Genomic DNA, 17,543 nt, shown 5'->3' on the forward strand with positions numbered 1-17,543 from the left:
ACAATTCAAAGATGTGTATCTAAGGTAGACAGGCCCACATGTCCAGGGATGTGCAGAATGGGTGGATTAATCATGGACAATGCTGGGTTGCAGAGATAGGGTGGTGGGGTGGGTCTGAGTGTGATGTTCTTTGGAGGAATGCTATGGACTCAATGGGCCAAATGGTCTACTTCCACACTGTAAGGATTCTATGATTCTATAACTGCTGTTCCTCTTGATCTTCAGTAGTAATATTGATTGGGCACTTTTGTTAACCATCTGTGGCCTATGATTGAAAACTTGTGTATTAGTGTTTTCCAAAATGTTGCTTGTGTTACAGATGATGACTGTGGAGATGGCAGTGATGAGGTGGGTTGTTCTCCTTCCTGTACCAACACTCAGTTCAAATGTAACAACGGCCGATGTGTTCCGGAGCATTGGATCTGTGACGGAGACAATGACTGTGGTGATTTTAGCGATGAAACCCACGCCAATTGTACAGAACAAGGTATTGTGTGCTAAGTAACTAGCATTGTAGATTTTCCAAAGCTGTAATATCTTGGGGCAGAATCAAAAGAATGCAAAAACAATCATTGTTATACAAGCGTGGTCATGTACTTCCCACTTAAACCACCACCGCAACCCCCCCCCTCCCCCTCCAAGATATGTGTATACTAGCGAAAGACGAACATGGGCAATATTGATAACCATGGCCTCATTAACATCATTATATTAGAACCAAACTGACAAACCTATTTGCAAGATGCTCTGTGAGTGATCAAAGTGTTTGTGACTTTTTGATTTAAACTAAAACTTGACTCACTCCAGAAATATATATACATCTATGATCTCATGGCACCAATATAGGTGTTGCCATATTAGAGTTTACAAAGTTAAAGATATACTTAGCTCCTACGTCTAATTAATTACAAAGACTGGGAAGGAACAGGATTGCGAGATATATAATATGCCCAAAAGAGTGGATAATGCAGATGTTTACTGCCTATTTAACTTTAAATGTTTTTAGAAAAGGGCCATATGTGTTGGCTTCATATTGGAGTAGACAACAGAAGAAAGTTTGTCTCTGGCTATTCAGATTTGAATATTATAAAAAGTATTTTTTGATATCCACTGTGGATGAATTTCAGAATCATGCAGATTCTGTTTATTGTGTTACAAAAAGTTGGATTCAGGATTCAAATGATCCTTTCACCCAATGTTCGTCATCATTTTGAATGCCATTTGCTGTAATGCTATGTTATATTTGAAGATAATTAAATACAAGTGAATGCTGTCCACCAATCAAAATGTAGTGAGATTGCTAAGAAGAGAAGAAATTATAAATACTTGCTAATAATTGTAATGATACAAATCATGATTCTATCAGATTTATGATGAGTTATAGCTGAATGTTAATACAAGGTCTCCTGCCTCCACCCTCTTCCCCCCAACACCATGTAGCAGTCTGCCCTACAGACATTGTGCGACCATTGGTTTGTTAATAATTAGAGACAGCTTCCCCCACTTCACCCCGCCAACAATTAGGTAGCTGGCAGTTCTTGTGTTGGCAGTTCCATTAGACATGTGGCAACATCGAGGACTACAGCAAATGGATGAGGAGAGTTCATTATGGTTGATCCTCACTGTGAAGATTTCCAGATTTTTGTGGATATCAGGCTGGTAAACCCATGAAATAACTCCACAGAGTCTGTAACCAAGTTACCTTCTATTTACATGTGCACAATACGTGGACTCTGACCAGCTAGCTCAGCCCAGACTTTAGAGTGAAGACAATCTCTTGAGAGTCCTTTTTATATCTGTCAGCTAGGACTCCTTGATTGGCCCACATTAGCCCCAAACAAGGAATGCATACTTAATGAGATCAATCTGGCCAACATCATTCCAATCATTGCAACCCAGAAGTGTGAGGGATAGGAGATTGGATGCCAAAGTTAACATGAGAAGGTGTGGGGGTGATATGTTAGCTGGACTCAAATCTCAAGGAGTGATCTGCAATGGGCAAGGGAGCTCATCTCCCGTTTCTAGCTTTTAATCCAACAAGTTTTATCTGGCGGGCTGGCGATATAGCTCTGGGCCACCCCGTCTTTGAATAAAATCCCAGAAGGAGGCTTTTACACAGCTGTTAATTAACAACACACATATTCTATCTCCTAAACTGCACAGAATATATATCTGATTTTATTTGTTTTTTTAATAAGCATGGAAAGCACTTTATTGTATTTCATTGATAATCAAAATGGGTTTTATCTTCCTTGAGGGGGTATTTGCACATTGCCTTAGAAATAGTGATGTAGATTTTTCATTTGTATAAAGAATTGGTCAACCACGTAGAAAGCGTTCAATTTTCAGGTTTGTTAAAATCAATAGTTCTGTGATAGTTTGCAGATTTGCAATGTTTGGGCAACCAGTTGAACATATACTTGGTATTAGATTTGAAGCTCTTGAGTATTAGCAACATTAATAAATAGTACTTGATAATATATTTAAATACTCGTTAATGAAATATTTTTACTGCAAATGCTGATTCTGAAATAATTAACTTTATAGTATGTATATAGTTTGTGTATAGCTCAATCATTTCAACTAAAATTGAAGCTGATTTAAAAGAATATTTAAAAATATTAAATAAATCATGTTTCATGCTCAGCATTTTCACTGATTTCCTAACCAGCTAAATGATGAAATGACTTGTGGTCACTCAGTTAAATCAATCATTTAAAGTTTGCAATTAGATATTTCAGGGAGTTCCACAATAGAACAGAGAGTACTTGTGGCTGTGAGGAAACTCATAGGTGAAACCATTGATGGAGCTTTGCAGGATTGATACTTTATTTTCAGTTCTATGGAGAGGGATGGCTATACATGTGGTATACAAATGAATGAACTTCATACATTTTCATGCATGAATGATTAGTTATAATTTAGAAGGTTAGCACATTCGCATAGAATAAGACATCTCTTTTTACAAGATTTTCAATCCTGCTTAATTAGTTTCTTGTTCTGCTCAGCCATTGATGTTGGGGGCTATTTAATCCATCATAATTCTGCCTGAGTCTCAAATTAATCATGGCCCATGCTTCTGCAGATTTCATTGAATCAGTTTCACAAAGCAATCTTTTGGTTACTAACAAAAATCATATGAAAAAAGATGTGCCCTTTAACTCTAAATAAAACAACTTAACAATTATTAACTTCTCCATTACTAAGGTCCTTGAGTTGTATAATCATAATTTAGTCTGTTTTATCATGCTTTGTCAAATTCAGAATTTTTTTTTGAAAATATGCTTTAACAATAATGTATTCCTCTGATTTCTTGAATTAGTCCTATCTGCAAAATGTTTATCTGTAAATAGTGAGCACTCCTGTTTCAATTAACACTTGTGGTTTCTATTGCTCTGTATGAATTAATATTCCCACTCCTACGCTAATGAATCTCTGCTGAAGCATTACATTTTGATATTGTACTCCAGTATTAATCAGAATATTGGCACAGTTAAATCTTATATTTGGAATGAAAGCACAAAGGCTAAGAGTACTGAGAAATTTGATAAAATATGAAATGTTGAGGTAAAAGTTTTGAAGAAACAACAATTAATAAAATTGTTATAGCCTTATCATATTTACTTTTCTCAAATAATTGCATTAAATGTAAGTACATTGTTTGTATTCTTCTTACAGCCACAAGGTCACCTGGTGGTTGCCACAGAAAACAATTTCAGTGCTATTTAGATGGCAACTGTGTTCCACAACGATGGCATTGTGATGGCGATTGGGACTGTGAAGATGGCAGTGATGAAAGCAACTGTGAAAGAAGCACAAGGATGTGTGACTCTCATTTAGAATTCAAATGCAAAGACACAGGTATGACTGAGTAATGCACTTTGTGGTGACCTTGTGTCAACAACAACTTATACTTGCATAGCATTTTTAAAGTAACAAACATTCCAAAGCTGCAACTATACAAAACACTGGTGCGGCCACACTTGGACTATTGTGTACAGTTCTGGTCGCCATATTTCAGGAAGGATGTGGAAGCATTGGAAAAGGTGCAGAGGAGATTTACCAGATGTTGCCTGGTCTTTAGGGAAAGTCTTATCAGAAAAGGCTAAGATATTTGAACCTATTCTCATTGGCAAGAAGAAGGCTAAGAGGGGATTTGATAGAGACATACAAGATGATCAGAGGAATAAATAGGGTAGACAGTGAAAGTTTTTTTCCAAGGATGATGATGTCAGCTTGTACAAGGGGGCATAACTACAAATTGAGGGGTGATAGATTAAAGAAAGACATCAGAGGCATGTTCTTTACACAGAGAGTGGTAAGGGCGTGGAATGCCCTACCTGCTAATGTAGAGGAGAAAGTGAGGTCTGCAGATGCTGGAGATCAGGGCTGAAAATGTATTGCTGCAAAAGCGCAGCGGGTCAGGCAGCATCCAAGGAACAGGAAATTCGACGTTTCGGGCATAAGCCAGCAACACATTTTCAGCTCTCCTGCTAATGTAGTCAACTCAGCTACATTAGGGAGATTTAAACAATCCTTGGATAAGCACATGGATGATGATGGGATAATGTAGGGGGATGAGCTGAGAATAGTTCATAGGTCGAGAGCTTGAAGAGCCTGTTTTGTGCTGTATTGTTCTATGTTCTGCATGCTATGTAGAAGCAGTAATAAAAAAACATGAAAAATAACTCAGGATGGTGGCTGAAAAACATGATCTAAATTTTTAAAAGGTACATTTTGCAGAACATTTTGACAAAAGTGGGAAAAGTTGTATGGTTCATGAATAGAGTCCAGAGTTATGCGTCACTGATGGTAAAGCAGAAAGGTTAATGCACAGAAGACTGAAGATCCAATGATTGGGACAGTGGTACTGAAGAAGGTAGCAGAAATTAAGGAGGATTTAAGTTATAACCTGATTTATAACTGAGAGCAAGGATTCAAAATTAATTGAATTCAGGGGTTGGAAACCAATTAAATGGAAGCAGGAGTGATGCAAAAGTGAAATAGCACAAGAAAGAGACAGTGGAGTGCTGAGCAATTTCAGTCTTTCTCAGTTTGAAGTCAAAGAATTTGGTCTGATCATGCTATGGATGAAAGTATCATTTTGGGGAGATAAGGACAAGGAAGGACTATACTGCAGAGGTGGAAATCATTGACTTGGTGATAATTGGAGGTGAAGTTTGAGATTCATTGGAGAAGAGAAGGTTTAGGGGAGATCTGATAGAAGTGTATAAGATGATTAGGGGTTTAGATAGGGTAGATACTAAGAACCTTTTACCGCTAATGGAGTCAGGTGTTACTAGGGGACATAGCTTTAAATTAAGGGGTGGTAGGTATAGGACAGATGTTAGGGGTAGATTCTTCACACAGCGGGTTGTGAGTTCATGGAATGCCCTGCCCGTATCAGTGGTGAACTCTCCTTCTTTATGGTCATTTAAGCGGGCATTGGATAGGCATTTGGAAGTTATTGGGCTAGTATAGGTTAGGTAGGATTCGGTCGGCGCAACATCGAGGGCCGAAGGGCCTGTACTGCGCTGTATCCTTCTATGTTCTATGTTCTATGTTCTATTCAATTCACGGCAAACAAAATGTGTGAGAAATGCAATCAGTTGAAGATGCAATAACGTGACTAGCCTCAACAATGTTCAGTTATCGAAAATTCTTGCTTATTTTCACAAGCTGGAAAATTAAAGGCTAAGATTTGAAGTAAATTTTATGATGGAATGGTGTAACTAGGCAGCATTAAGTGTCCACACAAAATCAAAAATTGAATTTAGGCTTCAGCACAACACTATTGATGGGAAACAGCGGGGTTAAAGTTAGAGACTTAGATTGCAAAAAGGAGGCCTGTGATCTTATTTATTTATTTTTTTTCCCTCTCACTGATCCAGCACTCAAGTCAAGGAAAAACACCTGAGTGGTCCAGTGACAAAGCAGTGCCCTTAACGCTTCCCCTTTTTTTAAAATTTTTTTTTTCTTTCCCCCACACTACCGCCTAACTGCAGTAGTGCTTAGGCCTGTGATTTTATGAGCATCAGGAGAGGTGTTGGATTGGTCACCCATCTATTGACCAATTGAGGGCCCTAATTAGGCAGTTGCTATTATTTAAGGGCCTTATCTCACTACCATTCAAATTTCATAGGCAGATAGGAGAGGCCTAGACCCGACAAGTTTGCCCCCGAGGGATGCACCTCAGGAACAAAGGTCATAGAGTCATAGAGATGTACCATATGGAAACGACCCATCCATGCTGACCAGATGTCCCAATTCAATCTAGTCCCACCTGCCAGCACCTGGCCCATATCCCTCCAAATCCTTCCTATTCATATACCCATCCAAATGCCTCTTAAATGTTGCAATTGTACCAGCCTTCACTACTTCCTCTGGTAGCTCATTTCATACATGTACCACCCTCTGTGAGAAAAAGTTGCCCCTTAGGTCTCTTTTATATCTTTCCCCTCTCACCCTAAACCTATGCCCTCTAGTTCTATTTACCCTATCCATGCCCCTCATAATTTTGTAAACCTTTATAAGGTCACCCCTCATCCTCTGACGCTCCGGGGAAAACAGCTGCAGCCTTTTCAGCCTCTCCCTTTAGCTCAAATTCTCCAACCCTGGCAATATCCTTGTAAATCTTTTCTGCACCCTTTCAAGTTTCACAACATCTTCCGATAGAAAGGAGACCAGGATTTCTTTTAGATCAGATTCCCCACAGTGTGGAAACAGGCCCTTTGGCCCAACAAGTCCACACCGACCCTCTGAACAGCAATCCACCCAGACCCATTCCTTGACACTTATCCCTGACTAATGCACCTAAAACTATGAAGAATTTAGCACAGCTAATTCGCCTAACCTGCACATCTTTGAATTGTGGGAGGAAACCCATGCAGACACAGGGAGAACTTGTAAACTCCACACAGACAGTCACCCGAGGCTTTAATCAAATCCTGGTTCTGTGAGGCAGCTGTACTAACCACTGAGCCATCTTGCCGCCCAAATTGCGATAGGAAGGAGACCAGAATTACCTCTTAATACAGAAAAGCACTCTAAAAGAATTAAAGTGGAACAAGTTGGTCAATCCAATGCAGGTACACATCCAACATTTATTCTGGGCTGTGGGGAAACTATGCCCAACATATAATTCAGGATAATTGAATTATCATAACTATATGTAAGTGCTGTATTGTCAGAAGATCCCTCTTGCTGTTCAGAAATTCAAACAAGAACCTACCTGCCCTCTCAGTTGAACATTGACATCCCAAGTCAGTATTTGAAAGAAAACCATTACTAAGGTCTTGCTGACCTTAATGGGGCCATATTATCTCCGTACTTACTCTTTTGTGCTAAATATATTTGTAGAATCCCTTTGGATTCTTCTTAACCCTGTTTGTCAAAGCTATCTCATTTCCCTTTTTTGCCTTCTTGATTTCTCTCTTATATACACCCTACTGCCTTTATAAACTTCTGAAAATTCAGTCGATCCCTGCTGCCTACACCTAGCATATACTTTCTTCTTCTTCTTAAATAAAACTTCAATTTCTCTAGTCATTCAGCATTCCCTACTCTGAAATAATTTAATGACACTTACGGTTTTCCAACCTAAAAGACTTCTTCCAATGATGAGAGAGTTACATCACTGGCACTCTCATTTTTTTTCTACTGATTTTCATATTTCATAGTCAATTCGGTGCCAGGGCATGAGAGAATGCAATGTCTACCATTATCTATATACAGAACAAACTTTTGAGAGAATAAGTTGTTTCTTTGAGACTTACTTTGGTAATGGTAACAGATACGAGCTCAGTTTCAAGATTTAAACTATACTGACAGAAAGGATTGTGAGTTGCAAAGGCTGAGATGTGTTCCCATCAATTTCATCACTAACCAGTCAATATTAACAGAATTGAATCATTTACCGACAGAATTCTTTTCTTACTGTTGGACTTAAAAAGAGGTAAACCTCAATGTTGACAGTAATTTCCAGGCTTTATTCTTCAATAAATGTGAGCAGTGTATTACCCTTCCCTAATTGCTCATCTCAGTCTTTCCATTCAGCTGGTCTTTTATTAAATTTATTCTCCCTTGGGATACGGATACCGCTGATTAGGCATATCACCAATTGCCCTTGATCTAAATGGGTTTCCAGACTATTTTAAAGGACAGCAAGGAGCTACTGAAAGTCTCGAGTCACATGTTTAGCAACCAGACTAGGTAAGGATGATAGATTTCCTTTCCTTTGTGGGGCATTAGTGAAACAGGCATTTTTATTTTAACAATAATTACTTGTTTCATTATCACCAAATACTGAGATTAGCTATCAGCTCCAGATTTTATGAACTGATCTGAAATTTCCCCAACTCAATGATGGGGTTTGATGATATTTTCCAATACTGCTGGATTAAAGTCCCACATTCCCAAGTCTGCTCTCACATTAGAGAGAGAGAAAGACAACTGGTGATGCTTTAACCTGAGGGTCACCATGCCTCAGACAAGAGGAGGGGTTGACAAGAAGAGTCCTTCATGATAACCTCAGCTGTCGCAGGAATTCAACCAACACTGTAGGTGTTACCCGGCAATGCAAATCAGCCATCCAACCAACTGAGCTAACTGAAGCTTGATTGTTCCTGGAATAATAGCCCAGTGAAATTCTCACTACACTACCACCATGCAATGGAAGGTCATGAATAAATATACCTTGTTCACAAAATGCACTTGTTCACAAAACGCATATTAAATATAACAAGTAGTGAATCAAATATTTATCCAAATTTGATGTATAGTTCACTAATCCTTAATCTGTACATATGGATTGTGCTGATAAGCATTGTGAGTGTGAAATGGAAGCTTTTTTATTTCTATTGATTTTTTCTTAGCTAAAACAAGTAACCTTTCTCTTTTGACTGTTGTCTGAAGAAAAACATTCATATCAATTTCTGCTTCATAAAGAGGAGGCTCTTCTCCACACTGTCTTAAAGGGAAAACTGACTGATGGCACCCAATTCATAAATTTGTTGTATCCAAAATATGTTGTCATTATTGCCCTGTTTATTTATTACTTTGGATTATTGCTTCAGCTAAGAGGAAGACAAAACTGTTTCCATCAGGTCATGCTTCTCCCTCTAGATTTTTTTGCTTTCCCTTTTAAAATGAACTGCTTTGACACTATCTTGCAGCTTTCTAATTTTTGGTCTTTTCATATTCCAAAAGTAAACTGTCCTCCATACATAGAAGCTTATAGCTCTCTCCTTTGGGCCATAAGACCAAGAGATAAATGGCACAGGATTCAGGGATCCATGGCAACTTGGCCACGTGCCTTCAGTGCACAATTCTTGTTACCAAGGTGAAAGCAACACAATTTATCCACTGGGATAATTTAACACCTTCCTACCTGGTATGAAAATTAAATGTTTACAAAATGCATATTAAATATTGAAAAAGGAATAAATTCAATGAATAAAACAAGAACAATTCCCAAACAAATTGCAATTTGACTTATTGTGTGTTAAGCTTGATGAATACTAATAAATACTTTGTATAATAATAGAGAACTCTGACAGATGGAGTGTTATGAAATTTCAAGTTATTTTGCATTAATCTAAATAATATGATACAATTGTTATGAACTATTAAATCTAAGTCATGATATCAAGTCTTTATCAGTTAGTAAGGCAGTACAAAAACATTGCAAGTCCTGTTGCGTCATACATCTGTGTTCTATTTTCTGTTTAATATGAAATTTCGTTGAAGCAAACTCATCATTGTTTCTCAAAGGTGGAGAAAAATAAATCTAGTTTCTGTGCAGATTTACCTTTGGAGATCTACATTTCTCAGTATTTGTCATTCTCATTCAAGTGACTTGGATTGAGAGGGAGACTCGTTAATTAGTTTAAATTGTCAAGACTATGTCATTTTTCTTTTTATCTTATTTTTAACTGTGCATTAAAATGAGAAAAGAACTGTTTTTCAAATGCTAAGGATGGCTGCAGGATTACTGCATGTTTGAAAGCAAGCAACCTAGTACTCATTTCAAGTGTCATTTATACAGCTGTTTGTGAACCAGGAATTGGCTTGCATTTTGTAGACAAGCTCAAGCTGAAGGGTTATGTCTATAAGGAGATTTAGTTAGTTAGAAGACGTCCATGGACCACGGACCACGGACCAGTTATTTGTGACAAAGGCCCTCTGCCTGCCAATAATCATGTCATTGGTTCTCAGGCTGTGAACAAGATGCAAAGAAACTATCAGACTGCAAACAGCTCAAGAGCTCTTTTTGTTTTCTGCAGAAACAGCCAATTTAAGCTTGAAGAAAATACCCATCTTTCCTTCAGTTAGTGAATGATGTGACTTTTAATTGATAAGTCAAAACCATTTTATAAGTGAACCTGCTACCCTGTACCTCTTGCAAAGCAATCGAAGCATCCAGAAGCTGGCTGAGAAATAATGTTCTGACTAGCACAAGAATCATAACAATCATCACAGCAGCCCTTGTGAGCTGGAACTACTGAACTACTTTTCTAATTTTTCTCTCCTTCCATCATCAATGTCCTTGTGTGTCCCGTATTAACTAGCAAAAGGGAGTTTAAAAAGGGGACTAGAGTATTAATATGCTGATGGTTCACAGCTGTTTAGCTATAGTGATGACTTGTATTAAAGAGTAATTTTTGTTAAATATGGAAACCACACATATTTTCTGTCACCCTAGGTCTAGAAAACAGGTAAACAGGGATATATTGCATATTTTATTTAGAAAACTGAACTTATGTAACACCTCCAGGAATAGCAGGGTTTGATTTTTCTGCATCCCAATGAGTTGTGACAGAATCTAAAATGTAATAACATGCAGTTCATTCGGGCTTAATAGGTCAATGCTGGCATTTATTGTTAAAGGAATAAAGAAGGGCAGCTCTGCAAGGCATTAATAAGACTGCTGAAGTATTGCATACAATTTTGATCCCCTTACTTGAGAAAGATTATGGTTGTATTGGAGATAGTTCAGAGGAGGTTCACTAGATTGATTCCAGAGATGAGGGATTTGTCTTCTGAAAAGAGATTGAGCAGTTTAGGCTATATTTTCTGCAGTGTAGAAGAAGAGATGCAATTGAGGTATATAAGATGCTAAAGAGATTGACAAATTTGATATTGAAAAGATGCATCCTTATATTTGAAATCCAGATTGAAAAGTCATAAATTTAGGGTAATTTAAAATCAAGCTGAGGAGAAATTATTTCTGTCAAAGGGTCACGAATCTGTGACATTCGCAATCCTGATTGACCCAGATTAACAATCCCAGTCAAGAAGCTCACAGTCAATGAGATTCACTTGGCCATGGGTCCAGTCACAATAATGTGTTTATTAAAGATGCCATATTGGAAATATAACTAAGAACCTAAAGGAATACAGAAGGCTCAGAGGGATGGTGCAAAAGCACATTAGAGAAATTATAAGAAAAGGCTGGCAGTGAACATAAAGGGGATCCTAAATAATAAGAGTGGCATAAAGAGTAGTCAGGCTGATTGGAGACAAAAAGAGAATTTACAAATAGAGATAATGGGCATGGATGAGGTTTCAAATGAATGCTTTAAAACTATCTTAGCCAAGGAGATGGGTTTTATCCCGGTCATGGTAATGGAGGAAGAAACTCTATCATGTGGATGGTTTAAAGTTTTTAAAGAGAAAGTGTTAGATAAGTTGATGGTAATAAAAGTTGAGAAGGCACTGCGACTGAATGTGATGCATCCAAAGACATTCAAGAAAGTGAAGGTGAAGATTGCAAGAATGTAAGTTTTTAATCCAGTTATCACTGATGGAATAAATAGACATTAATAGTGTGAATACAAAATTGAATGAGTGACAGGAAACACAGTAATGGTAACTTGAAAGCATTGTGAACTGTGAGCCAGACATCATAGAATTTCATAATTTGAGAGATTTCGAATACTGTGCACAGTTTTTTTTTTAATCTTCCAACTTAAGGAAGGATGTAATTGCATTTGAGGTGTCTCAGAGGCATTTTCCTCAATTGACACCTTCAATGAACAGATTGTTTTGTGAGGAAAAATTGGAGAGTCTGAGAAAGATGATTTGATTGCAGCTTATAAGATTCTGGATGGTGTGGACAAGTTTGACATGCAAAAGATGGTTATTCTTATACGGGTGAATCTAGTAATGAGGAACTGTTTTCAAATTAGGAGTCGACATTTTACAGGACATCCTTTTTGACTCAGTAACCTTTTATCTTTAAAACTTTCTGCCTCGGAAGGCAGTGGAGGCAGGGTAATGAATATTTTTAATGTGTAGGTCGGTAGATTCTTGGTAAGCAAACAAATAAAAGCTTATGGGAATGTGGAATTCAAAAACAAATAGATCAACCGTGAGCACAGGGTGGAAGGGACAAATGACCTATGTTCACACCAAATTTCCATGTTTGTATTCAACCTGTTGGGTCCATATTGGATCACTGGAGCAATACTTTAATTCTAATCTCACACTTCATCTCCACACAGTCATTTTCCTCAAGTGTCTGTCCAATTCAAATAATTCATTGGCAGATCATTTGTTGGGTGTACATTCACATGTATCAGTCGAATATTTGTTTAGAATTTTCTGATAATTTATTGACCTTGTTAAGGAACACTAATTTAGTATGATATATTAGTTAATTAGAAAATTAAAATATATAATCATGGCAAGCGTGTTGGTCTCATTGAATGGGGTGAAGGCAACTTCTAGTTCACTAGCCAAAGCTACTCTTCAGGTTCATCTGAAGAGTCAGCACAAGATAGCACCTGATGAGGACTGGCACCTACAAGGACTGTGTGTGTGTGTTCTCTGCCCCAAGCACTTATTGATATACTCTGTTTTCAGGGCTACTGGCTTATATTGTGTCAAGCAATTATCTGAATCCTTTTGGCAGCTACTCGTGACATTGGATAACTGTTAACCTCTTGCTTACCTTCATTTCAAAGTTAATTTTCATTCCTTCATGAACAAAAACTTCTTGTTGTTTGAAAAAAAATCATATGGTACATGATAAACCTTTTAAATACGCTTGCAGATGGCTAGTTACTTTTGTAATACAGGTAAATAGGAGCTCATATTATACAAGAAATATTAAATATTGAATACTAAACTAATACACTTTTTTAAGAGGACCCCAATTTCCAACATCTTTCATAACCTTCATAAATAACAGGTACCAAGTAATTACTACAGATTGCATAAAAAGTGTTCTTCCCATTATATCCACTGCAACTCTTGTCTACGTCCTTAAAACTCTGTTCTTGGTCTTTGTGCCATGAACTAACAGGAGCAGCTTTCTCTTGTTTACCTTATGTAATCTTTTGTTTATGCATCATTCTTGTTGATGGTTCATTTAAAAATTGAAGTATTTCTGCATAACCTCTATATGTTTGGACCATTAAATTGATGAATCATAACATTGTTTTCTTTAAAATCCAAATTGAAAGTTCATTTTAGCTGGTTAATTAGTAATCTAATTTTTCTAATTTTGTACCATTTAACAGGTTTCGGTAAATGACATTTGTTCCTCTTGAAAGGTCTTTCGCTGCTTTATGTAACTGAATGTAATTGAAAAGAATTATTAAATGATGGCTATCCAACAAGTCTTACAGTATGAGCTAGCAGAAACATATGGCAGACTCTTACAGATGTCTGATCAGCAAGGGCTATGATGAGATATGTGACAGAATTAGATGAGAACTCCAACAAGGCCCATCTTGATTTTGAGATCACCTTGCTCCATCTTTCCAAAAGCAGAGTGGTGAGATTGTGATTAGGCAGTGGTGACAAACCAATTCATGGGCATTAACATTTGTTAAATGCCTTTGTAATGCCACAACTCAACTCATTCATAATCAGCCTACCATCTCACCAAACTAGACAACAGATCACGACATTGAGAAGACCTGAAAGGAAACCAGACCAGGAATTTCATAGATTCAACTCACTTAATAAAAATAAAATACTGCAAATGCTGGAAATATAAAACAGAAACAGAGAATGGCAGAATCCATGGAGACAAATAGCATTAATGTTTTGAGTCTGGTATGACCCTTCTTCAGAATTTCTCCAGTCCGGCAAAGATCGCAGTCCATGACTAGGGCCTGTTTCTTGAAGTCAGTCAGAGGTCTTGGGTGAATACAATCTTGGCTACCAGTCCATCAAACTTTCACAAGGGTTCAAGGGGCCAGGCTAATAGAGGTAACGAGAGATCAAAGACAGAAAGGTGGGAAGTCAAGACTGGTGAACGGAAGCAGAGGCACGTTTAGAAGTAGAGATATGAATGATGGCAAGGGGAAGTGCAAGCTAAATAGAGGGGAATACAGTTCAGTATCGCAGGACAGGATAGGCTAATTGACTGTGACCACTACCCTGGCTTCCACAGAGATGGCATCAATATGTTCTAATGCTGGGATTCAGGGGGCATGCAGAAGAGTTGTAGGTGAAGTACATTGTGCTGTGTCTCACCATGGGGCAAGATCTGGCAAATGGCTACCAGCTAATGTGTGTTAATAGAGGACATGAGGTGAGAGTGTGTGTGTGTGTGTGTGTGTGTATATACACACGCTTAGGGGCTGGTGGGGAACTATCTGGTATCCACAGAGTCACAGAAGTGTTTTGGTGCAGAATAAGGTCATTCGGCACATTGTCCTACACCTGCTCTTCAAACAAATGCAAATCTTCTATTTTTACCCCATAACCTTGCATACTATTTCTATCTAAATAATCATCTATTGTCATCTTGAATGACATGGACCAGCAGGGCCCAGTGCTTACAGTGTCCATGGTAAGCAGCACTCCCAGCCATCTGTCCAAGGTCTCACAGGTTCAATTTGTTCCCCCAATAGAATGCAGGAGCACTCTGGAGTATCTGCATCTGAGGGTTCAGAGCCTTACAAACTGGGAGTCCAGGGCAATTCACTGCAACCATGCCTCATGACATCACTGCACAACCTCTTGACTAATATGGAGCAGAGATTTAATGATCAGTCAGGATTGTGGTGGAGCAAAATATAGGGCTCTTGAAAATGTGGTTCTGAAGCTTGGATCAGTCTGTCCAATCAATCCAACAGAGTGCACTGCATAATATTGCCAGGTTGTGTTCAACACAATTGAATCAGTCGTAGGGCAATGCCCTGGGTGCAGGAGAATGGTGGGGTGGAATGGACTCGACCTCTGAGGAGGATGAAGACATTAGGGAGGATATCGCTGACATTGTCCATGAAAAGTAGCAGCTGAAAATGTGTTGCTGGAAAAGTGCAGCAGGTCAGGCAGCATCCAAGGAGCAGGAGAATCGACGTTTTGGGCATGAACCCTTCTTCCTGAAGAGGAGCTCATGCCCGAAACATCGATTCTCCTGCTCCTTGGATGCTGCCTGACCTGCTGCGCTTTTCCAGCAACACATTTTCAGCTATCATCTCCAGCATCTGCAGTCCTTACTTTCTCCATGAAGAGTAGCACCCAATTGAAATTGAATTACAATAAAGGAGACCTGAATAAAGTGCATAGTTGTTTCCTGTGAAGTGATGTTTGATCATGATGCCAAAATCTTTTCCAGCCTAGGTTAGCTGTAAATAAAAGCTCAATATTGGTCTTTGTTTAATTTTCTATTTGTATATGAACTTTCCTGACTGCACAATAACAAATTTCTGATCTACTACAGGTTGTAGGACCAGGTTGTGCTGACATAGAGAGTATGCTCAGGCATGATTTTAGAAACCTCTGTAATGTCAGCTTTCGGCCTCTGACGCTTAAGGAAAGTATCCCCAAATCTATTCAGCCTCTCCCTATAGCTCAAAATCTCCAATCCTGACAACATCCTTATAAATCTTTGCTGAACCCTTTCAAGTTTCACAATATGCAGTATTCCATAAGTGGCGTAACCAATGCCCTGTGCAGCCACAACATGACCTCCGAACTCCTTTATGCAATGGACTGACTAATAAAGGTAAGCATACCAAATGGCTTCTTCACTATCCCTATCTATCTAGGACTCTACTTTCAAGGTGCTATGACCATGCACTCCAAGGTGTCTTTTTCAGCAACACACCCCAGGAGTTACCATTAAGAGTTTAAGTGCTGCCCTGATTTGCCTATCCAAAATGCAGCACCTTACAATTATTGAAACTAAACACCATCTGCCACTCCTCGATCCCATTATACTCTGAGATAGCCTTCTTCACTGTCCACCTTACCTCCAATTTGGGTGTCCTCTACAAACATATGAACCATTCCTCCAAAGATCAAATCCAAATCATTTATACATAAAAGACAACAAGGCAAACAGGAGAAAATGGAAATATGATTAGATTAATTACAGTGTGGAAACAGGCCCTTCAGCCCAACAAATCCACACCGACCGGTCGAAGCGCAACCCACTCAATTACATTTACCCCTTCACCTAACACTACGGGCAATTTAGCTTGGCCAATTCACCTAACCTGCACATTTTTGGACCGTGGGAGGAAACCGGAGCACCCAGAGGAAACCCACGCAGACACGGGGAGAATGTGCAAACTCCACACAGTCAGTCGCCTGAGGGGGAATTGAACCCGGATCTCTGGCACTGTGAGGCAGCAGTGCTAACCACTGAGCCACAGTGCTGCCCTTTCCAGTAAAAGATCAGCCATGCTCATCTTAATGGCAAGTCAGGCCTGAAAGTCTGAAAGACCCTTTCTTGCTCCTACCTTATATGTTTGTATAGCAACATGAGAATTGAATTAAGTATGGAAGAGTGTGTTAGCTATTTTAACCATGTACCGTGAGCAGCATGTCTTTTGTGACTGTTGTGCTATTACTGCGAGTAGCAACATCAATTGCTTATGCTTATCTGGATGTACAGCAGGCTTTCAAAGATGGCAAAGTCACTCAGGGTGGCTGTTTCGCCAAGTTACTGCTGAGTATTGACTTTTAATGGAAATGGTGAGCGTTACCTGTGGTGGAAGTTAGATGTGAGAGATGCCATTGGGACATTGTAGTTAGTTAATGTCACATGTTTGGTAAGATACAGTGAGGGAACACTCCAGGCCTCACCATGTGAAACGTTCCAAAAAATTCAATGCAATTTGACCTTAGCTAGCAAAGCGTAAAATATAGCCTGCACAATTTGAAAAATTGCATTCATGAACAAAACATAGACTTCCAATTGTTGCTGCAGATTTAGTCTAAAATTAACAGCCAAATCTTTCTAGAAATTCCTTTCTGCAAGGCACTGTGTTCCGGGCTATAACACTGTCTAAATGATAGGAGGGTAAACAAAGGATCACCATTGGTGTTCTCTGTCAGCTTGTTATACTGATACAGAATGACATCATGTCGCTATTGTTCCTCTGATGTTTCTGGCACATGCTCCTGTGGTTCTGATCTAGTTATGACTCACAGCTTGACTGTACTTCTTTAATACTAATGGAGTATATTCTGAAAGACAGATTTAAAAGACTTGCATTTATACAACATTTTCACACCTAGTATGTCCCAAAGCCTGTGCAGTACTTTTTTTACGTGTTGCTCTTCTGGTACTTTTG

At 38.7% G+C, this 17,543-nt stretch overlaps 1 protein-coding gene across 1 annotated transcript in view; it reads left to right on the forward strand.

Annotated features, from left to right (window-relative positions):
* The window catches only part of LOC132817331 (low-density lipoprotein receptor-related protein 1-like), a 1,680,787-nt gene that overhangs the window by 897,986 nt on the left and 765,258 nt on the right, over window positions 1-17,543 (forward strand). The window contains exons 21-22 of the mRNA XM_060827740.1: window positions 320-487; window positions 3,679-3,861. Coding sequence (XP_060683723.1) covers window positions 320-487; window positions 3,679-3,861 — 351 coding nt within the window. The remainder of the gene's footprint in view (window positions 1-319; window positions 488-3,678; window positions 3,862-17,543) is intronic.

This window comes from Hemiscyllium ocellatum, chromosome 7 (assembly GCF_020745735.1).
Source record: "Hemiscyllium ocellatum isolate sHemOce1 chromosome 7, sHemOce1.pat.X.cur, whole genome shotgun sequence".
NCBI classification, from domain to species: domain Eukaryota; kingdom Metazoa; phylum Chordata; class Chondrichthyes; order Orectolobiformes; family Hemiscylliidae; genus Hemiscyllium; species Hemiscyllium ocellatum.